Source organism: Penicillium arizonense, assembly GCF_001773325.1.
Source record: "Penicillium arizonense strain CBS 141311 chromosome Unknown PENARI_contig006, whole genome shotgun sequence".
In the NCBI taxonomy this organism is placed as follows: Eukaryota; Fungi; Ascomycota; class Eurotiomycetes; order Eurotiales; family Aspergillaceae; genus Penicillium; species Penicillium arizonense.
In genome coordinates this window covers 1245633-1266909 of record NW_019173283.1, presented here as the reverse complement: position 1 = coordinate 1266909, position 21277 = coordinate 1245633, and the positions used below count along the sequence as shown (strand labels likewise).

Genomic DNA, 21277 nt, shown 5'->3' with positions numbered 1-21277 from the left:
ATCAACTGCGCTACCAAAGCTCTTACAGCGGCCTTAGGCAATGATATTTCCTCATAGTTATAATTGATTCAGGTGAGACTCGGGGTGAGACTCGGTACAGACCTAGGCAGTATAGAGCTTTTGACTCAGTATATACATATATACAAGACATCGGGGAGCTGTGCTTCGCAAGACTCTTCGACCTTCGCCCCTAGAAACAATGATAGGTATATAGTTGGCTACCTATAAGCATCACTCTTTACACCCTGCTCAAGCATGGCTAAAGAATATTGGCCTAAAAAAAGCACCGAAAGTCGACCGTTTTGATGGGGTAAGATTCTCTCAGGAAACTTTACATGGGACTACTAGTAACGAAGGACTATCACGGGTATTGGAAAGAATGGCAATGGCTGAACACTTTAAAACCATCCCATCTTTAGATTCCGTTCTAGGACAAGGAAACTATCCCCGTAAGACGGTATTCCAAGCCAATATCAAGAATTGACAGAAGAGAAAGATCCTGCACCTGAACCCAAAAGCAAAAGACACAAACCAAGCCGAGGATACAACACCACAGGCCAGACAAACAGGGGGGAAATGGTCATCAGACGGGAATTTTCATGCGAAGCTCATTAAAACCTGATATAATTACGATTAGGCGCGCAGCCGATGTGCTAAGCGGATATAGACAGTGAAATGCGCGGAGGGGTGCTCATTGTCGATCGATGCCAAGCGAAGCCACCTTCCCAGCGAAGCGGGCTCCGGCGCTGCCTCGTTTGGACAGCTTCTCTCGGTCTTTTTCCTTGCTTTCTGCGAGAGTGGGGGTATGTGAGGTAGAGGAAACACTGTCCTTGCCGCGGATTGTGGGGAGAGAGCCTAAGGTGTCGGCAGCTGTGGCCCGGCCGGGCGGCGGGATAGGGGTGCTGAATGCAGATGACCGTGCAGTCCGTTGGCTGAGGTACAACTGGGCTGCGGGGGAGAGCGGGATGGAGGGGGGTTGGGGCGGGATCTCTGCACCGTTTTGGACTAGAAGCTCGGCGATCGGGAAAGGGATCGCCTTTGCGCTAGACCTAGCGGAGAGAGTCACCGGTGTGGAGCCCGGAGATGCAGGCTCGGCTGCTGCGAGAGCGAGGAAGGTTGCATGGGTGTTGCGGGAGCGGTCGGTGATATTGACATTAGCGCGAAGGGCAAGGCCGTAGAGCACACCTTGGATGTCGTTTTTCTTGATCGAAGCAAGAAGGTGCTCGTCAGGCGTTGCAAAGCGAGAGCGCGGTGAGGGAAGACCCTCAACATAGGATCGGTCAACATATTTAGCGGTTATGAACTTGAGACGTTGCTCGCGTGTAGAGGTGGCGTTTGGCTTGAGTGTTTGGTCCAAAGTCGCCTCCCAGATCATGTTGCTAACGCGGTTGCCAATCTGCAAGAGAATCTCGACGATATCGTTCGAAAACGAATGCACATCCAATGTGAGCGAGCGGATCTTGGATATATGCGTCCCCAAAGACCGATGAATCCCGCTGCATTCAATGCAGAGTACAATACCCAGGTTTATCGACACCCACTCTACCTTGGAAGATGATCCGCAGTCAGCGCACCAGTTGTTACCTTGGTCTGCATCTCGTACGACCTGCAGAAGTTTTGCGGGGTTCTCTTCAAAACTGTTGCTGTCGTGGCGGACGTAGCTCGGCCGCGCCCCGACTGTGGTGCGTCGGTTGACGCCGGCATTGCTTGAACTGGACGAATAAGAGTGGTGACCAGAAACAGACGAACTCTTCCCAGTGAGAACGGACCCAATGTCCCGACTGGTGGATGAATCCTTGGAAGAAGGGGGTGGGGGCGGAGTTCCTTGGCCTTCTACGGCGCTCTGGAGCGCATTGTTGATAGACCTGATCCAATTCGACATGTCATCTTCGGACGTGGCTTGGTAGATACGCTTGAATTGAGGCGTGATCACTTCAAAACAGAATCGCCGTTCTGCATTGCGAGCCTCGCGGACAGACGCCATACGCAGATCGATGGGCTCCATGTGGAGGTCCAGCTTCTGTTTCCAGTTGCTGTATTCGGACAATCTCCCTTGGTCCAACACGATCCAAAACCTATTCGAATGTTAGAAGAAGAAGGGGGCCATTTTGAGTGGGTACTTACTTGTGCCATGCCTGTTTATTAATCCCCTTCGGATCAATGTGCGATCCTGGACGAGATAATGCCCACAGGAGGCCTTCTTTTCGCTGCTGGCCCCCGCTTCGATCAGACGAGAAACTATTCTGTTCCTCGAGATCACGGATACCCTTGAAGCGGTTCTGGCCTGTGTTTCCAGCTGACGCTGGGTTTGATGCAGGGGCACATACCCCAGATGACGACACAACTGATCCTGCATTTGCCTGGGAAGAGACTGACGAAGTGTTGCTTATGACTCCTCGAAGCTGCGAGCCTGTGCTATCCGCCCGGCCTAACTCAACCTCAGTAGAGGTACCACTGTTGACCGTTCCTGCCGAAACAGAAGGCAAATTCGCAGTCCCGGTCACTGTGGCATCGGGTTCGAGGTATGGATTACTATTCTTTTCCAGATACCGGCGCTTCTCTTCACGCTCAGTCCGCTGGAACTGAAACTCTTTGTCTGCCTGGTTCACCTCGTGGATGAGAGCGTCCAGTTGAGGAGTCATGCCCTCGACCTTTTGTGCCGCTGCCAAGAAGTTCTTGGCTTGGAAATCCGCGTACTTGGTGAGGTGCGAGAGGACTTCTTGCTCTTTGCGACCCCCGTGGAGGTCTTGCATAAACGATGAGTAGTCAAAACGCCTCAGTTCGAAATTGCGCCGTTTGGCTTGATATTTCGAGTCACTTTCGGCCCGTTTTTTCTCTTTCAGTGAATCCTGTCGCTGGCCCAGATACCGACTGACATAGGCATAATAGTCACGGCTCTCCTCATCCCATTCCTTCTTTTTGGCCTCTGCTTGCTTGATATCATTATGATAAAGCTTGATCAAGGGTTCAATGACGAGCTTTTGCAGTTGGATTGTGTTTAGCTGCTCGTAATTCAAAATCTGCCGAGCGATCTTTTCGAAATAATGATCTAGAGCGGGCTGGATGGCATTCGCATTTGAGGTGGATGCATCATTCAACGAGCCCAGGAATGCTTCCATGGCCTCGTTGCAGCTAGTTTGCGCCTGTTGGGCGGCCTCGGCCTTTTTCAACACCTTCTTGATTTTTGTGCGCATGTTTCCTGTCTTCAATTCCAGTGCCTTCATGGTCGCGCGGAATAGCGGGCCATCTTCTACCCCACTCATATCATCTCCAGCCCGAGAATGCGGTAGGTCCACCTTGGCTGGGGGTGGGGGTGGGGGAGCGGTCGGTGGAGGAGGCGGGAGAGCATTCTCTGTTTCAGGCGGAGTAGTCGAGGGAAGATAGGGGTTGGAGGATTCAGTGTCACTATTCTGAGATAGGACAGACTGAGTAGACGGGATACGGGAACGCGGAGGCACGGGTGGCTCTAGGTTTGGCGAAGATATCTGTGGACTCGGCAGGAGGCGAACAGAGTTGTGCACCCAGAACGAAAAGTGCGCCAGGGTATTCAGGCGGTTTGTCCTTTGGTCGTAATCCAAGAAGCTGCAGCTATTGCGCCAGCCCCCGCCTTTATCTTCCGTCACCTTTGGTGGTTTCCATCTCCAGCACCAGTCGAACGACACGGACGGAGTGCCGCCGGTACTATAATCTCCGATCAACTGAACATTTGAGTTATTCTGAAGGTTAGGGTTTGCATGGAACTCTCTTGTGATTAGGTTGTCCAGTTCCTTCGAGTTGGATGCGTGAGCAAATGTAAGCCCAGTGAGACTTGTGTCCGCCACCTCTGGTAGAGTAGTTGAGACGCCATTGACGGAGTTGGGAGCATTGCCGGTCTGGGTCTGACGGATGATGAAGGTGAAATTGAAGATCAGCTCTTCGTCATTTGACAGGCGTAGCATGAACGTTGGTACTGAAACGGAGGATGAAGTGTCGGGATCCTAGAGTGTTTCGAGGGGCTTTGGTCAGCTAGATGCAACAGAGGTTCAGGCGGTTGCGGTACAATCATACCTGGATATATTCGATCGGAGTATCGTCCCCAGCATCGCGCTTAGCTACGAACCTCGCCGCAGGGAACGCGTTGGGAGATAGAGTCAAAAGACGACGTCGGGAGTTGCTTATCGTGACCGATGCGATCGAAACTAAGAGATTTTATCAGTAGATCGAACCGTGACAAAGACTTGAGCGACCGTACAGCGATTCTGATCCTTGAAGAACAAATTCCCCACATCGTCGAGACGGCTGGCGACATTCCCCATGATGGCGCAGGCAAAGGGATCAAGTCACGGCGCGAGAAAGGGACCGAAGCAGCGGACCAATCGATGGCCATCGACGGTCTGCGAACCTGCAGTCGGATGGCCTTTGAAATGAAGCAGCGTGCGAAAGAGCCGAATAATTCGTCATTCGTCAAGGAAAGGTTGTCTAAGGGAGAGAGAGGAGAGCTCGAAGATCTGAAGGAGGCGGGGCGATCGAGATCGGAGAAATGCGCAAATAGCAGGCAACCGCCCCAACAGTGATGTGTAGGTTGAAAGCTTCTTTTATTTTGTGGGTTTCTTTGTTTTGTATTTTGTTTTGGTTTGTTCTCTTCTTACGATTTTTCGTTCTGACTCTATTGCAGGATTGGGGGGAAATGAGAAGGAAATGAGAACTCCGCAAAGCGGCCTTGGTATTAATGGGAGTATACAGAATTCAGTCTCCTCGTGGTATCAACTGTCGTGAATGTCATGAGACTCGGTACCAGACCGAGAACAAAGAAAGGCAAAGAATAGAAACATCACTTCCCGAGACTTCAAGTTACGAGCTGACAGGGGGCCTCGTGATTGGGGTTGGTGGTAATCGCTCGAGTGGCTTCGGGTCGCTGACTCGCTTCAATCTCACTAGTTGACGCCGCGCGCTCTCGACCAGAGAAGTACCGGTGTTTGGGGCGATCTGCGTGTCCATCCGCTTCTACCCATTTCATCACCTGTCCTCGCAGGTCGCGCATCTCGTGTACTCGTCGGGACAGATCTCCACGTTGTTTACCTTGCCCACTGCGTTCGTTGAGCTCATCTTCATCCGAGCTGGAGATGGACAGCGATGATGCACTGCTTTGTTGCAGGAAAGTAATGACATGGCCCTCATGCTGTTTGAATTCGCGCTGCTCTTCCTTCATCTTGCCCATACGCTCCGCATCCGCTTGGCAATCCAGGGTCGAAACGTGGAGACCAGGGAAGTTGGACGACATGAACTCCTGCAAGAGTGGCAGCTTTTCTGGGTTGGGGCGGTAGGTACCACTGTCGTTGTCAATAAAAAGTTCATAGTCGGCTGGATCAGTCGAGTTCTCCACAGTCTCCTCGTTCTGGTCAGACTCTTGGCCTTCCTCCGCGGGAATCTCGTTTTCAACCTCGGTAATGGTTTCAGCACGTTCAGTGCGCGATCCAGCAGGGCGATGGCGACGGCGATGCTTGCGTCGGCGAACGAAGAATTCACCCGAGTAAGCAATGTAGATCGACACATCACTATGCATAGTGTGCTTGCTCAGCATGTCAATACCAAACTCTTTGCCAGTCTCCGTAAATCGGAACTGTCCGTCCAAGGTCAGAACGTAGGTGAAGATTCGTCCGCCTTGGCCGTAGTGCGCAAACTCCAAGAACTTTTGCGCAAACTCGCGACATGGTCGCACAAATGACCCATGCAGGGTCGTGCGATCAAAGTTGTAGATGCGCTGGTGCTGGTGATGGAGTGCCTTGTGTAAGATGCGTCCTCGCAGACTTTGCGCTTGGAACATACCCGCTACGAACGGCTTGAATTCCACATAGCGGTGGTAGAGTTCTGATGGCACAGGGCCGGTAAGCTGCATTTGAATGGCTTGGAAACTGTTTGTTGTCAGCGTGGAACAGTATAGGGGGAGGTGGAATAACCAACTTGTAGCGACTGACTGCCTTCCCACTGCCGTCTTTGCATTGAACTTGATCTTTGATACCAGCCAGCCGTCCGATCAACGGAGAAAAGTGCTTGAACCAGTGGTTGGGGCCAATTGTGTACAGTTGACACCCCTCGGTACCGGGGGTCCTGCCCAGGCATTCGATACTGACCACTAAGAAGGACTCCTTGTGGTGTCCGGTAGCGAAAGCAGAGACATTAGTGAAAACGTAAACGCGCTTGCTTCCAAAGCGCTTCTTGACCTTGAATGATCTCCCTTTGAAACCTGACCAGTCCTCCGAGAGTTCAGGCACCTCGATGAATGCGAGACCTAGCTTATCATCATGATCCGCGGGGTCCTCGTCCATGACATAGGCCTTCAGAAGGAAACCTGATGCTGGCACGTTTGCGACAATCCACTCGCATTCCCACACGGGGTTCATGTCCTTGCGAATGGTTGGGGTTCGAAATCTGACCGGGGGATCCTGTTTATGGCGGCGCGGTAGGTTGACGACCATTTGCGCAGAGACATACGGGTCAGAGGAGAAACTGCCAAAGTCCGCAACAGGCAGGTCGTTTGCGCGATGAAAAGTGATTTTAAGGGTATAGCCTGGCGGAGCATGCGGAAACGGAGTGGCATCGAAGCCTCCAGCGGGCTTCCTTTCATCCTTCATAGTGATCCGGCGTTGTATCCTGTCAGCCTTCTCGACGAACTTGGGGCCATATTTGTCAATTGGATGGATAGGCAACGACCGGGGTTGAGCATCCATGAAGAAAAGTAAGAGGTGGTCATGTACGACTCCGTGATGTAATAAGATAAAAATGAACGGACAAGACGACAGAAGAAAATTAGGATCAGGGGAAAAGGGAAGTTCAAGTGGGTTGAGCCAAGCTTTCAGCCTTACAAATGAAGTACCCGCGTGGTCCAGGCAGCAGAGACGGAGATGCCAAGCATGACCTCATGGGGTACGTCCACGGTTCATTGGCTTGTGTGCCTGGTTTTCTTCTATCAGCCTTCTAGATCTACATTCTTCTAATTTCATTTCGTATAGTACTTCACTGTGGAGAAAAGAGAGAGCAGTGAGTAGTCATATAGAACTAATTGTACATATTCGTTCATGAAGGTCGTATAAGGTAATATCACCCTCGCACATCGCTAATGAGACTGACGAATCTGGCGTATGGGAACTTAGGTTCCACGGAAAAGGAACTGCATGTCTTCCGGGGTGAGTTTTTCCAGTGCTTGGGCCTGATCCTTGTTCAAGGTACCCCGGATGAGGTTGGCTTTCTTCTCTTGGAGCTGAATGATTCGAGACTCGACCGAGTCCTCAATGCAGAGCCGAGTCACAACGCAGGGTCGCTGCTGGCCAATTCGATGACTGCGATCGGCACTTTGCCATTCCGCGGCGGGGTTCCACCACGGGTCGATGATAAAAACTCTCGAGGCCTCTGTCAGGTTGAGAGCCACACCGCCAGCCTTGAGAGAAACCAAGAAAACTTCAACCTCCGGTTTGGTCATGAAGTGCTCAATGGACTTCTGCCGTTGCGCCGGGGTCATTGATCCATCCAGCATAACAGTGTTGAATCCAGCATGACGCAGACGCCACTCGACGAGCTGCAGCATAGAAGTGAACTGAGAAAAAATGATCGACTTGGGAGTGTGGCTCTTGCTTCTCTCTTGGTAGAGTTCATACAGGAGCGTCTCGATTTTGGTCGACGAGGTCCAATTTTCCATGGAAATGCGGTTGATGATGGAATTCTTTTTGGCAGACTCCTCCGAGTGCGCAAGCGTTGGTTGTTCCAAATCAATTGAAAGGGTTATGTGGCAGCGTGGGCAGTCAACGTATTTTTGCTCGTCCTGGAAAGACAGTATATAGTCTTTGGCACATTGGCGGCAGAAGTCATGGCGGCATTGGGATCGAATTGCATCTTCGGCTGGTTCGTCACAAACACAACACACTGCAACGTTGAATCCTGGCTGCGTGTTTTTCTTCAAGATAAGATCCGGATGGTTTGCGACTTGGCGCATCTGCATGATCAAGCCGAAGATGTTGGCATAGTTGTTCAGCATGACACCACGGCTGACATATGTATCAAACTCCCGGGTGGAATTGGTCATGATGCTGCGTGAAAAATCGTGTTCAATCTCGCCAAAGAATTCATTGTGCAACGTAATCCTGCGAAGACAGGAATGTCAGCCGAGGAATTCTAATGTGGTGCTGAAGCGTGACTCACCGTTTAGGAGGAAGTTCCATCGAGGACGTATGGTCTTGCTTCATTCGTCGTAGCATGATGTGGTCTGTGATGAGACGAAGCTTTTGTAGTCCGGCTTTTCGTTCTACCTGTGTTCGTCCCTCGGTAACTAGAACAGTTAGACTTGTAAGAATGCCATTATTGAGGGATGTCTTACTTGGACCGAGGATTTCCTTGTTGAAGATTGAAATATGGTTGAAGCCCCTGTAAAAGTCAGAATAAAGAATCGAGAACGAATTTGAGGAGCCATACGTGTGAGAGCATTTTGTACAGCGACCCGATTTATCGGCAGTCCACTGTAGCTGCTCGCAATCACATTGCTTGCAAAAGTAACAGGCAAATGGCCGGACTTGCAGGAAGCGTAAGAGAGAAAAGAACTCCCCGATCCGATTCTGCACAGGTGTGCCGGAAAGACACCACTTGTAGTTAGCTTGCAAGGCAAAGCATGCCTTAGCAACACCTGTAGTGCGTTGCTAATTAGGTCAGCGTGATATGAGAACGACTATCTTGGGACAACGTACTTTAATACTGTGTGCCTCGTCAAGGATGAGGCGGTGGTAGTGAATAGAATGGATAACGCCTGATTAATAAAGTTAGCATGTACTCAGATGTGACATGTTGCGACACCTACTATCTGCTTTGACCATTGTCTCACCGCGAGTGAAGCCCTTCTCCTGCTTTCGGTGGATAGATTCCAAACTTGAGTCTGGTTGAAATGGTTAGCTCAAGTTCCATCATGATTCAAACGCACGAAAACACGAACAGGATATCATGATAACATTGTATTTTCGAAGGTCATTTGACGTCATTTTCTTGACCTTTGGGTCCGAATTATGGTAAACTAGGACTTTCAATTTGCCATCCGTGTATTCCTATTGGATTTATTAGTTCAAGTCCACGAGTGATTCTAGAACAGCAAGACAAACCTGAATCTCAGATACCCACTGCATCAAAGCAACTGGAGGTACAAGGACTAGTGTAGGGTCGCGCTGGGGAAAATCAGACATGATGAGTGATACGGCTTGGATGGTCTTTCCCATGCCCATCTCATCACCGAGCAAGCCGCCGCGATATTCGGTCTGCTCCTGTTGCATCATCCAGTTCAAACCCTGGAGTTGGAATGGCTTCAACTTTCGAGTAATGGAGGCTGGCTGCTTAGCTTCCTCTGGCGCGATGATAGGCCGGGATTTTAGATCATCCCACATGGTGATTATTGTTGGATGTTTCTTCTCGAGTTTCTTCCGGTCGGCCGCCACACGACGGGCCTTTCGCTGCTCCTCCCAAGTTGGGGAAAGATCCTCGTCGGAATCAACTAATTGGTCGCCGTCAAGGTCAGCTTCTTCATCGGAATGATCCTGGTCAGCAAAGAAGGGATCGCTGAGATCACGTTCTGTAGCACCATTGACCACTTCCTCGAAAGGATTCTCAGGAGCATAATTAGGGTCGGCGAGATTGTACTCCGATGGACCTGTATGGATTCCCCGGAGTAAAACCGGTGGTTCGGGACTTAATGACACAGTCCTATCACCCAGTGTCGACTCGTCGTCCTCCGCCACGCAGTCTTCATCAGAGGATAGTTGACCTTGGCCGATAGGAGCCCAGTAATATTTCTGTCTCTTTTGGGGTTGACCATATTCCTCCATCTGGAGTTTATGTGCCAGAGCAGCATCAGAGGCCTCGCGGCCATCATCTTCATCCCGGGTAGCTGTAGATCGCTTGGTCCCTCTTTTAAAAAGCCCCAAGGACAATTTGCTTGACCGGAGTTGGTTTGCACGATCAGAAGCATTGATACGCGCTGGAAGCTTGGCGCCGGTGGCTTCGACGCTAGTAGCTGGTGTATTGCATCCTGTGGACGATTTCTCAGATGAGCTTCGGGAATTCGATTCACTGGGTAAATCATTGTTCGACGCTGGCACCACCACTGCAATATTGCCTGGGACAGACGTTTCTGGGGCCATCGAATCTGAACGATCGACGTAATCTGTCTCGTCCGCTTCGGAATCTTGGATAACGCGCTGAGATTGAGATCGAGGAAGGGATGATCCACCCACTCGCAGGGTCTGTGATCGACGGAGGGGCGATGAATTCCTCAATGACGTTTCGCTGAAATGTGAATCATCCTCGGAATCGGGGATGGTAGTTCTGGGCCGCAGACTGCGTCTCATGATCGTGGGACAAAAATGAAGCGTGGAGAAACGACGAAATGAGGGTTCAATGCCGGTCGTGAGCGAGATACTGAGCGAGAGGAATTTGTTAGCCTGCACCCATATACACAATGTAAAGTAATGATGTACTTGGCAAAGTAGCAGGACCGGGAGTCCAGGAGTCTGGAGGTGAGTATGAAAGAATAGTTGCAATCCAAAGGAGCAGAAAAAGAGCAGATTCAATGGAGAGTGTGAGGGAAGAGAGAGGAAGGGAAAGAGGATGAACGTAAAAGGGAGAAGTGATCGATCGATCCAGCGCCGGTGCCTGAACCAGAATTTTCTTCGCGGGCGAATCCGATCCAACTTCCCAAGGTTTCCAAGGTTTGAGATTCAGAGATTTAGACATTCACAAATTCACAGATTCAAAGACTTCACCTTCAACCTTTCACCTTCAACCTTTCACCTTTCACCTTTCACCTTTCACCTCGACTCTTCAACTCCGCACTCTTATCTGATAAGAGCGCGTTAAGTGAAACGCGAAATCGCCACGAGTCCAGTGACTTCCGAATAATCAAGATGTATTCCCTCCCCCCTTTTCTATCGCTTCGTATTATTATCTAACATTATTCAGGGCCCAAAGACGACAGGCACGGAATATTCGGGGCCCGTATGCTTCCCTCTCCACATATATCCCCAGAGACTGACAACTGCAGGCACTCCGCTTTGACAGACTTCCTTGCTGTATGTTGGACTCCGGTTATTGTCGAGCGCTACTGACAAGTTCCAGTCAAACAACATTTCGGCGGCGCAAATTCGAGACGATTATGACCGCCGAGCCACAGGGGCTACACAGCAGTCTCCTGAAGTTGAAGCCGCTCATTCGCCCAGTGCAGCTGAAAGTAATGGCTCTCCAGAAGCCAATTCCCCAGAAGATGTGACCAAGAAGCGCAAGCGACAACAGGCCATTGCTAGAATCAAAAATACCAAGGCTTTTGCACGCCGCAAGGCGCAACGCAAGGGAGATGATGATGACGATGATTTTCTTGCCGGGCAGATGGTCGATGAGAAGCAACAACCCAAGCCAGGCCAGCTAGAAAACTGTGAAACTTGCGAGAAGCGCTTCACGGTCACTGCATATAGCAAGACCGGTCCTAATGGAGGTCTGCTATGTGCTGATTGCTCTAAAAAGCAAAAGGGGGATGAGAAAAAGGCCCCTGCTAAGAAGCGTGGCCCTGGCATCGGTCGCCGTCAAAACCAAGCCAACTTGCTCGACGGTTTGACTCTTCATGGGACTCAGAGTCTGTTGGAAACGTGCATCAAGGTATGTTCCAAGACATGGAAGAGCTATCACAATGCTAACCTGGTGCCAGAAAGTCGCTGATCATATTCACGATGTTGATGAATTTGGCGACCTGCCTCCATCGTTGCTGCTTCGTCTGGGTCAGATCTTGTCCAGAAGACGGTCTGTGACTTCTCGGACTTTGAACCTGTTCTTGCGCCCTCGTTACAAGTCCATTGACCTCTTTGACTGTGCTAGTAGGTTCAAACCCCCGCGAGACAGCCAGAATCAATGCTTACATGTGTCCAGAACTTGGCACGGATGATTACCACAAGATTCTTGCCTCTATGCCTCATCTCACAAGAGTCAATCTACGTTTCACCACTCCAATGAAGGACCCCATTTTCGATTATATGATCGAGCGTGATATGCAAATCAAAGACCTTCACCTAGATGGGCCAAATCTTGTGACCGATGACTGCTGGCGTCGGGTTTTCATAAAGCTCGGCCACAGGCTACAGAGTCTGAAACTCTGGAATTTGGATTCTGCCTTTGATGATGAGACTGCTATGGTCATGTGCAACAATTGTCCTAACCTTCAGCGTCTGAAATTGAAATTCCTTGCCAAAATCGGCGACAACACGCTAAAGGCAATCTCCACTCTCGAGCATCTTCAGCATTTGTCGTTACATCCAATGCCAGAGACTAAGGCAGAAACTGAATCTCTTGTCCAAATCATTGCCGCAGTTGGGCCTCAGCTCAATACTTTGTCTCTTGAGGAGTTTGAGCTTGTCGATGACCGTCTCCTACAGCACATCCACGAGCATTGCCATGCTTTGTCCAAGCTTCGGCTTACCCAGAACGCAACCTTCACCGACCAAGGATTGACCAACCTTTTTCAAGGGTGGTCCAACCAGGCCCTTATCTATGCGGACCTTCACTCTCTCCGAGATGTAGACATGTCAAATCCTACCGGTCCTCCGGAGCCTGTTGGGCTTGCATCAAACGGGTTTATTGCCCTGATGGAGCACTCAGGCTCAAAACTTCAACACTTGAACATTGCATCCTGCCGTCACGTATCCTACAAGGCATTCGAGGAGGTGTTTGCAGAGGACAAACAGTACCCTGACCTCAAGTACCTCGATATCTCCTTCAGCACCGCGGTGGACGACTATCTTGCTCAGTGCATCTTCCGATGTTGTCCATCGCTCCAGAGATTGGTCGTTTTTGCTTGCTTCAAAATCCGTGATATCCATATCCCTAGAGGTCTTGCCGTCATTGGCACTGTGGGTGCAACCCTCAAAGTCGATGGAATCACTCAGTCTGAAACCATTTAATTGGTATCAGAGTCTGAAGAGAAAGGGTAGACTATCATCAATCGTTCATTTCAAGAGATAATTGTGGGCTATGACATAGCATACGTATTACAAATCGAGAAGGCTGCCGTCTTAGCAAATTGAGATGTATACACCAAATTCTTCTATAGTAAATCGGATGGATAAAAGTAAAAGGGTTATGAGCAACATCCCACTTCCCCCACCCAAAGGTGACAGAGACCAACTACATGTACTTGTAGATGGAAGGACTTTAGAATCATTCATTCAAACTGATATATCTTGAATCCAAACGCCATAGACTGCTTAATGAATACACAAAAATGAAAAACGAAGTATATCGTTGAGGCCATCCATCTGGCATATTAGAATGCCATCCTCTTTCCAATCTCACTTTGCCAGCCCCGTGTCCTCTCGAACCCGTTAGACGCAGTCTGGTAGTCGAGCATGGCCTGGTAGACTTCCTCCTGGGTGTTGAGCACGAACGGCCCATACTGAACGACCTTCTGGTCTAGCGGCTGGCCAGCCACAAGGAAGATGCGAGATTCCGAGTCCGCATTGTCTGGGACTGAGAGCTCGACAAAGTCACCAGTCTGGTCGAATTGGACAGTGTGAAATTCCTTCACAACGCGAGTTGAGTCGCTTGAGCCAAAGATAGTCTCGCCGGCCAAGGTGTAGGCGAACGCATTCCAGCCCTGTGGCAGAGGCTGCGAAATTTTGCCACCGGGCTTGATAGAGATATCCAAGATCCAGACGGGGGTGTAGGCCAAATCGCGCACAGAGTCAACGCCGTGTGACTGACCAGAGATGACCTTGACTGTGACCCGGTCATCGTCAGGCTTGGCGATGGGGATCTCACTGGCTCGTAGATCACGGTAGCGGGGCTCGCACATCTTCAGCTTCTGGGGCAGGTCAACCCACAACTGCATACCGACGTTGGGACTGCCATCCTCATTCTCGTGGGGCATCTCGGCATGCATGATGCCGCGACCAGCAGTCATGAATTGTAGGTCACCGGGTCCAATAGTACCCTGGTTGCCAGCAAAGTCTTCATGGTCCACGCCACCGGACAACAGGTAGGTGATGGTTTCCTGGCCACGGTGGGGGTGGTCTGGGAAACCAGCACCCTTGCCGATAGTGAAGTGGTCGAGCATGAGGAACGGACTGAAATTGCGGAGCTTGGCAGTACCAATAGAGCGGCGCACACGAGCTCCTGCACCCTCTGCTTGCTCAATGGCAAGGAAAACTTGGCGAATTGCGCGAGGAACAGCCATGTCTGTGACGGGAAGGACTATGGGAGCGGGTTGTTCCAGGTTGAGAGCGGTTATCTGAGGAACAATAGCTTCTGTCTTTGCAAGAAGCTGTAGGATAGGAAATTTTCTGTCGATCAATGTGACAAGAGAGTCTTTGATAGATGGGTTATAAGCAAAGAAGACTGCTGTGATGCAAATTAGAAGAGGCAGAAGGAGTTTCATGGATGGGAGGATCTTTATACTTCAATCCAGGAAACTGAAAAGAGTAGAATGTTAAGGAAAGGATTTCAGCGTTAGTCAAATTCTCATAAATACTTCAAGCCCTGAAGGTTGGCATGTTCAATTGCTTTGCAAGACATCAGTCAGCGATCTCGGGCCAATGACTCGCGGATTTATTACAAAATGCCCCGTCAGCAACCTCTAATCAGGGGCTAGCCATATGTGGTTAGAGGATTAGGTCATCCTTTCAATCATTCTGCTCGGGCACGTGCATCACGTGCATGTATGTCTAAGGATATGAGACGAAATAGAGATATTGTATATTTATATAGTGTGTTAGTATGCGGAGTAGGTGTATATATCTCAGTGTATTATAGAGACGATTCTGATATCCATTTCACATGTATTTATAGCCTGAATAGAAGCAACAGTGCAACTGTTCGCATTCTAAGTACCATAAGGCCAGTCCATGTGACATGTGACTACATCTAATATACTATGAATATGGTACTTGAATTACAAGTGTGCGAATAGAGCCAGTGTGGCCACTCAGCAAGTACACATCTTTTTTTGCGGTATGGCCAAAGGGACCACGTTATCAGATAAGGCCACGCAGCTCCTCTCACCTCTCAACACGCTACTGCGTAGACGTACCCTTCTCTAATACCCTTCTCTACTCTTTGAACTTGCGAAACTCGTATGCAATAAACGGAACTTATGAAGCGCGAATCATCCCCATTTGCAAATTGAAGCTTCTTGCGACTGCATCTTGCGCGGGGAAGCTTCGAGGCCCAATTTCGGATCCCCCGGACTCCACCAGGGCCTTTGACTATTCTCTGATCTGACCGGAAAGATGGGTCAGACCACGAGACTCTCACCATGGCTGGTGTTGGCATGTGCTGTGTCCAGTGCGTGCGCGAATAAAAAGCTGTTCAACATTAACGACGACATCCTCGCTTATCCCCAAGTACGTCAAATCGCGACCCTTTATACTGCATTTACTTGTATTCTAATACTCTACTGTAACTAGTATCAAGTGACTTTTCCCGAGGAATATGTCCTTGAAGCCCAAGCCGACGCATTGCTCCAATCGCAAGCCAGCCCCGACGCAAGACAACCTAATAATGACCAGAACAACCCTCAGCTTTACATGGGCAAGGAGCGAAACGAATTTTCCGATTTTCCTCAAGAGGAGGTAGATCTGACTCCATTCGCATATGAAGAAATGATCCTTGATGATCGACGACTTCTCTGCCAGATACCGCTTGTCACAAAAGACGACCGCAATACGACAAGAGACAAAGGTGACAGCAAAGTCGAAGAGCAGAAGGAGCTAGCTCGTGCAACAGATCGTGGTCTGGAGCTTCTACGCGAGATGGAAGGCAAATGCTTGTACTATTTCTCCGGCTGGTGGTCCTACTCCTTCTGTTACCAAAAGCAGATCAAGCAGTTCCATGCACTCCCTGTCGGTCGTGGTATCCCCCATTATCCACCGATTGAAGACACGACAACCCATTCTTTCATATTGGGAAGATTCACCGGTGGCAAGGGCGAGGAAGATCAACAACCTGGCAAAACCGATGTAGCAGAGCTTCATGCCAAGGGTGGCTCACGATACTTGGTTCAGCACCTCCGTGGTGGGACCAAATGTGATCTTACTGGACGCGAACGCAAGGTAGAGGTGCAGTTTCATTGTCACCCGCAGTCGACAGATCACATCGGGTGGATCAAGGAGCTTGCAACGTGCTCTTATCTGATGGTCATCTATACCCCTCGCCTATGTGATGATATTGCTTTCTTGCCACCGCAGCAGGACGAGGTGCATAACATCGAATGCCGCGAGATTTTGATGCCTGAAGAAGTCACCGAATGGGAAGCTATTAAGGAGTGGTACATAGTTAACCAACTGGCCGACGCAGCCGCCGATACTGATGCCGCCCAGCCTGAACTTCAAATTGTCGGGGGGATCGAGGTTGGAGGTCGAAAGCTTGTCGGTATGGAGGGCAAGCAAATTGAAAAGGGACGAGTAGCTTCTGCGGGTGAGGAACGTGTGGAGGTGGTTGCGAAACGCGAGAATGGTGAAATTCGCAAAATCTCCAAGCAAGTTCTGAAGAAGTATGATCTCGACCCGGAGAAGGTGGAAGACATGAAGAAGTTACTGGATGAGCAAGCGGATGGCAAAGATTGGACGCTTGAAATCGTGGAAACCAACGGCGTGATCATGTTCCAAGGCAAACTCGCCGAGGATGAGGATTGGGACGATGATTCAGCTTCGAAGAAATCGCCTCAGGATGCGGCATCTCGAGACGAACCGCCTACAGGCCATAAATCGAAGCAAGAATCCGAGCCAACTGAGGAGCGCAAACCGGCACGGCAGTCTGAGAAGTCTGAAGGCGAAGGCAGCGAGACATTTAAAGATGAGCTATGACAGTGTATAGTAGACCAAGTACATCTGAATATTTTCGATATTTCCAATATTTCCAATATATCCCTTGAAGTCATCTTGTGTTGCCCACGCGTTGCAGATATGCCCGTTAGCTTCATGGCCCAAAGACGTCAGATGCCCCAGTTGCCGGAGAACCGTGTGGGGGCGCAGTATTGAATGTTAAAAGGGGCGATATAAATCCAGAACTGGAGTCAACTGGAGTGCCTTGGAGTAAGATGGGAAAACAACCAAAGTATCAATTGATGTTCAAGTTTACAGTGAAGCGGGAAAAATAGCAGAGCATACGTAGGCAACGTGACTCTCCGTGAACTCCTACCGATCGCCCCGGCCCACCTTCCCACCCTCCCTGATCCAACCTTGGGACTCCATCTCCCTCTTCTCTTCTCCCTCAATCCCCTTAGACTTGTGTCTTTCCCCTCGCGCACTCTACCTTATCCCCCTGTTCCGCGCACTAAGTGCCAAGGCTGACCGAGCAGCCGTCACTTCCCCGTTCGTCGACTACCCTCCGATCCCCGACAATTAGCGCTGGCACGTGTAGCAGACGCTGCCACTTGCAGCGGCAGGATCTTCTGACATAACACTCGCTGGTACCGTGAGATTACTCGTCGTATCCACTATGGGATTCCTCGGTGTCTACTCGGCTGTCTACGATTACCAGCCACAAGGGGAGGGTGAACTCGAAATTCACGAAGGAGACCTGCTGTATATCTTGGAAAGGAACTCGGAAGACGATTGGTGGAGGGCTAAGAAAAAGGCCGAGCGGGAGGATGAGGATGAACCCGAGGGTCTAGTCCCCAACAACTATGTCGAAGAGGTGAGTCTCAGAATGGTCATGGACTGCAAGAGCACCATGCTAGTACTCATCCACGGATGCACTCGCGCCTCGTGATTGGGTGCGCCATACCTGTACAAACAAGAACTGATGACTTGACTTGCATAGGCGCAACCAGTACACAGGGCCACAGCCCTTTTTGATTACACGCGACAGACAGATGAGGAAGTGTCTTTCTCTGAAGATGCCGAATTGCTGGTGTACGATATCTCGGACCCGGATTGGACATTGGTAGGAATCAACTCGGATTATGGGTTTGCGCCGTCAAATTACATAGAAATCATTGAGAATACTGCCTCTGCTGCAGCGCATGCCCCTGCTCCATCTTCTGTCCCAGCTGCGCCCGCGGCACCATCTCTCCCCCAGCGACCAACGCAAGCCTCAGAAGAAGAAGTTGAGACATCGCCCGCCAGCTCCCCGATTGATGTGTCTCACAACCCCGCTGCTGCTGCGATTGCCAATATAATCCACAAACAGCATGCTCCCACGGGTGTCCCTACTGAGTCATCTAGAGATGAGCCTCCACCACCCAGCCTTCCAGTCCGGCCATCGTACGACCAAGCAGAGGAACGCAATGGGGAGTCTCCGCCCCCGGCTCTACCGCGCCGACCACCTTCGGAGCATGCAACACCACCAATGCCTCAGTATTCGCCTGAGCCCTCTCCCGCGCCACCTCGTCCTCAGCAGGCGGCGCCTCCTTCGCTTAACCGCGATGGAACTCGCGTCAAGGCTTCGCCACCTTACAATCGGGCCGGTGAGATGACACCGCGGTCTCCGTCGGGATACCACATCTATAACATCAATGAGATGGTCGAGGTAATGGGCAAGAGAAAGAAAATGCCAACAACACTGGGCATCAACATGGTTACTGGGATCATTTTCATTTCTCCCGAGGGAGATGACCGGCAACAAGAATGGAGCGCGGAAAAGCTCACTCATTACTCGATTGAAGGCAAGCATGTCTTCATTGATCTTGTTAGGCCAAGCAAGAGCATCGATTTCCACGCAGGGGCAAAGGACACTGCTCAAGAGGTTGTCGCAGCGCTCGGCGAAATTGCTGGAGCCTACCGGGCTGAGGGATTGCGTGAGGTCCTGGAAGCCGGAGAAGGCGGTGGCCAAAAGAAGGGCCAGATTCTTTACGACTTTATGGCGCAAGGCGAAGATGAAGTGACGGTGGCCGTGGGCGATGAGGTCGTCATCATAGACGACAGCAAGTCTGAAGAGTGGTGGATGGTGCGGCGATTGAAGAATAATAAGGAGGGCGTCGTCCCTAGCAGTTATGTCGAAATCACAGGATTGGTGACCAAGCCACTCCTTCCAGACGAACCAGGTCTGACGAGCGTGGAAAAGAATAGAAGAGAAGAAGCCCGACTGACCAAACTTGCAATGGGCAAGTCACGGACGGACTCGCTGGATTCTTCGGACCGCCAGAAGCGCGACAGCAAATCGAAATCCAAACCCGACCCAAAAAAGGTTCGCAAATGGACGGACCGATCTAAGAGCTTCACGGTGGATGCACAGTTCATAGGTCTCCAGGATGGCAAGATTCATCTGCACAAAGTGAATGGTATCAAGATTGCCGTCCCTGTCTCGAAGATGTCCGTTGAAGATTTGGAGTTTGTGGAGAAAGCCGCCAACGTTTCTCTGGAAGAGGATAAACCTCTTTCAAGCCTCAAATCTCGAGTCACTCCTGAGGCTAGCAAGTCTGGAGCTTCTGTACAACATCCCGAGTACGACTGGTTCGACTTCTTCTTGAAAGCTGGCGTTGGGCCACATCGGTGTGAGCGTTATGCACAAAGCTTCATTAAGGATTCAATGGATGAATCTGTGCTGCCTGACATTAAGATGGAAACCCTTATAACTTTGGGGTTGAACCAGGGTGACGCTTTGCGCGTAATGAAGGTCTTGGATACCAAGTACTCCCGTGTCGACAAATCGAAGCCTCGAAACGTTAGCTTTGGGGGTGAAGAATTTATTGGTAACGGAGATGATGGAGGGCAGGGTGGTCTATTCTCCGGACCCGGTGGTACACTGCGCAACAACACTCGCAAGGGCAGGCCCACCCCAAGTGTCCAAGCTGGAGATGTTGTTGATCCAAAGGTGTTTGGACAGACAGACGACTCCAAGTCACAGGATAAACCGGCAAGCCCGCGTCCTACTGAGCCTGAGAAGCCTGTTGCACGCGGATTTGACGATGATGCTTGGGAGGTAAAGCAGCCAAAGCAGCCTTCCGCAACATCTGTATCTGCTACCTCGACTCCGCCGGCAGCAGCTCAGGCTCCGATCCAAAAGCAAATCACAGGGGCGATGGCGGATCTTTCTCTGCTTCAAGCTCCTTTGCAGCCGACACCCGCACAGCCTACTGGCACCGCACAGCCAGTCCCGCCTATGCCGGCTCTTCAGCCGCAACAAACTACGGTGCAGTCACCGGTAGTCCAGCCCCAGCAAGCAGGTGCCACGCCTAGCTTCTTTAACCAAGTGGCACAGGCAGGGCAACAGGGCTTTAGCCCCCAGCAGACCGGATTTCAACCAACACAAGCCAGACAGCGCCCCCAGCCTCCTCACGCCTTGGGACAAAACTCGCTTTTGCCTCCTCCCCCTCCACGTCCACTGTCTGCGCCACAGAACTTCTCGCAACAACAGAGCTCCTTTGGTCCTCCTCCATTGCAGGCTCAACTGACTGGACTTCCCCAGGCAGGCCCCCCGGTTGCCCCTCCCGGACAGAGCCTGAGCGAATTGAACCAACAGCGTTTCCAGTCGACAATGCAGCCTCAAGCAACGGGTTTCATGGGACAGAACCAATACGCAAACGGCCTGATGCCTCAGCCGACAGGATTTGTTCCACAGTCCCAATTCGGCATCCAGCAACAGCAACAGCCATTCCCTCAGCAGGCTGGCTTCCAGGGACTTGTATCGCAGCCTACAGGTTTTGGGGGATTTGCGCAGCCCCAGCAACCAATGCCAACTGGTATCAACTCTGTTCTCCCTCCGGCATTGCAACCACAACCCACTGGTGCCAATGGCTTCGGTAATCAGTACTCTGCAACCTCTCCACCCCCTGTGCCACCGATTCCCCAGCAGCCAACGGCCACTCCTCTGTCACCGCAGAAGACAGGGCCGCCTCCGTCCGTCAGATTTGGTGTTAAGCCCGATGGTCCCAAGAAGCTTGAGCCCCAGCCAACTGGACTCAGGGCTAATCTCTCACAAGCTAGTATGTATTCTCTGTCTACACAACAGTACGAAAGATGCACCACTAACCAAACCCAACAGCACCCCATAATCCATTCGGCTTCTGATCTGCTGTCTTCGCTTGGTTCTAGACTGGCGTATATAAATCCTGGTTATATGGCAATTGGGCTCCCTCCCCCAACCCCCTGCATTATCATTATTTGATGTTTTGCTTGTTTCGGGACTGGGATATTCTCTTTCCTTATTGCAGCTTGTCTTTTCGATGGTGCTGGGGTCCTTGGGACCGACACGCGTACATATCATGGCTCTCTGGACCTCATTCTGACGCAGCGCGTATCGAATCTCACGCCACGAATCATTTTACTTCCCTACAGAGATTCCGCACTTGGCA

General features: G+C 50.8%; 7 protein-coding genes across 7 annotated transcripts; 3 read left to right on the top strand and 4 right to left on the bottom strand.

Annotated features, from left to right (window-relative positions):
• Nucleotides 1–691: 691 nt before the first annotated feature.
• PENARI_c006G01581 (putative ARF GTPase activator (Csx2)) lies at nucleotides 692–4295 on the bottom strand (the record flags this gene model as incomplete). The annotated part of the gene is made up of 4 exons (XM_022630165.1): nucleotides 692–2075; nucleotides 2125–3977; nucleotides 4048–4178; nucleotides 4232–4295. The coding sequence occupies 4 exons, from the start codon at nucleotides 4293–4295 to the stop codon at nucleotides 692–694; spliced, it is 3432 nt and encodes a 1143-aa protein (XP_022489734.1).
• Nucleotides 4296–4825: 530 nt separating this feature from the next.
• PENARI_c006G11373 (C2 domain protein) lies at nucleotides 4826–6707 on the bottom strand (the record flags this gene model as incomplete). Its single annotated transcript, XM_022630628.1, has 2 exons — nucleotides 4826–5891; nucleotides 5941–6707. The coding sequence occupies 2 exons, from the start codon at nucleotides 6705–6707 to the stop codon at nucleotides 4826–4828; spliced, it is 1833 nt and encodes a 610-aa protein (XP_022489596.1).
• A 419-nt stretch (nucleotides 6708–7126) lies between these two features.
• Nucleotides 7127–10355, bottom strand: PENARI_c006G04066 (DNA repair protein RAD16; the record flags this gene model as incomplete). The annotated part of the gene is made up of 8 exons (XM_022630281.1): nucleotides 7127–8114; nucleotides 8173–8299; nucleotides 8348–8394; nucleotides 8443–8663; nucleotides 8712–8770; nucleotides 8822–8896; nucleotides 8954–9062; nucleotides 9117–10355. The coding sequence occupies 8 exons, from the start codon at nucleotides 10353–10355 to the stop codon at nucleotides 7127–7129; spliced, it is 2865 nt and encodes a 954-aa protein (XP_022489901.1).
• Nucleotides 10356–10614: 259 nt separating this feature from the next.
• Nucleotides 10615–12950, top strand: rad7 (uncharacterized protein; the record flags this gene model as incomplete). The annotated part of the gene is made up of 7 exons (XM_022630247.1): nucleotides 10615–10620; nucleotides 10755–10912; nucleotides 10966–11001; nucleotides 11048–11075; nucleotides 11122–11655; nucleotides 11705–11870; nucleotides 11923–12950. 7 exons carry the CDS (start codon nucleotides 10615–10617, stop codon nucleotides 12948–12950), a joined length of 1956 nt encoding a protein of 651 aa, XP_022489826.1.
• A 362-nt stretch (nucleotides 12951–13312) lies between these two features.
• On the bottom strand, nucleotides 13313–14422 carry PENARI_c006G09578 (pirin family protein; the record flags this gene model as incomplete). The annotated part of the gene is made up of 1 exon (XM_022630549.1): nucleotides 13313–14422. One exon carries the CDS (start codon nucleotides 14420–14422, stop codon nucleotides 13313–13315), a length of 1110 nt encoding a protein of 369 aa, XP_022489949.1.
• An 850-nt stretch (nucleotides 14423–15272) lies between these two features.
• On the top strand, nucleotides 15273–16847 carry PENARI_c006G04650 (PRKCSH domain-containing protein; the record flags this gene model as incomplete). Its single annotated transcript, XM_022630305.1, has 2 exons — nucleotides 15273–15386; nucleotides 15450–16847. 2 exons carry the CDS (start codon nucleotides 15273–15275, stop codon nucleotides 16845–16847), a joined length of 1512 nt encoding a protein of 503 aa, XP_022489911.1.
• A 634-nt stretch (nucleotides 16848–17481) lies between these two features.
• On the top strand, nucleotides 17482–20993 carry PENARI_c006G09831 (cytoskeletal protein-binding protein SLA1; the record flags this gene model as incomplete). Its single annotated transcript, XM_022630561.1, has 3 exons — nucleotides 17482–17679; nucleotides 17806–20908; nucleotides 20968–20993. 3 exons carry the CDS (start codon nucleotides 17482–17484, stop codon nucleotides 20991–20993), a joined length of 3327 nt encoding a protein of 1108 aa, XP_022489692.1.
• Between the last annotated feature and the right edge of the window lie 284 nt (nucleotides 20994–21277).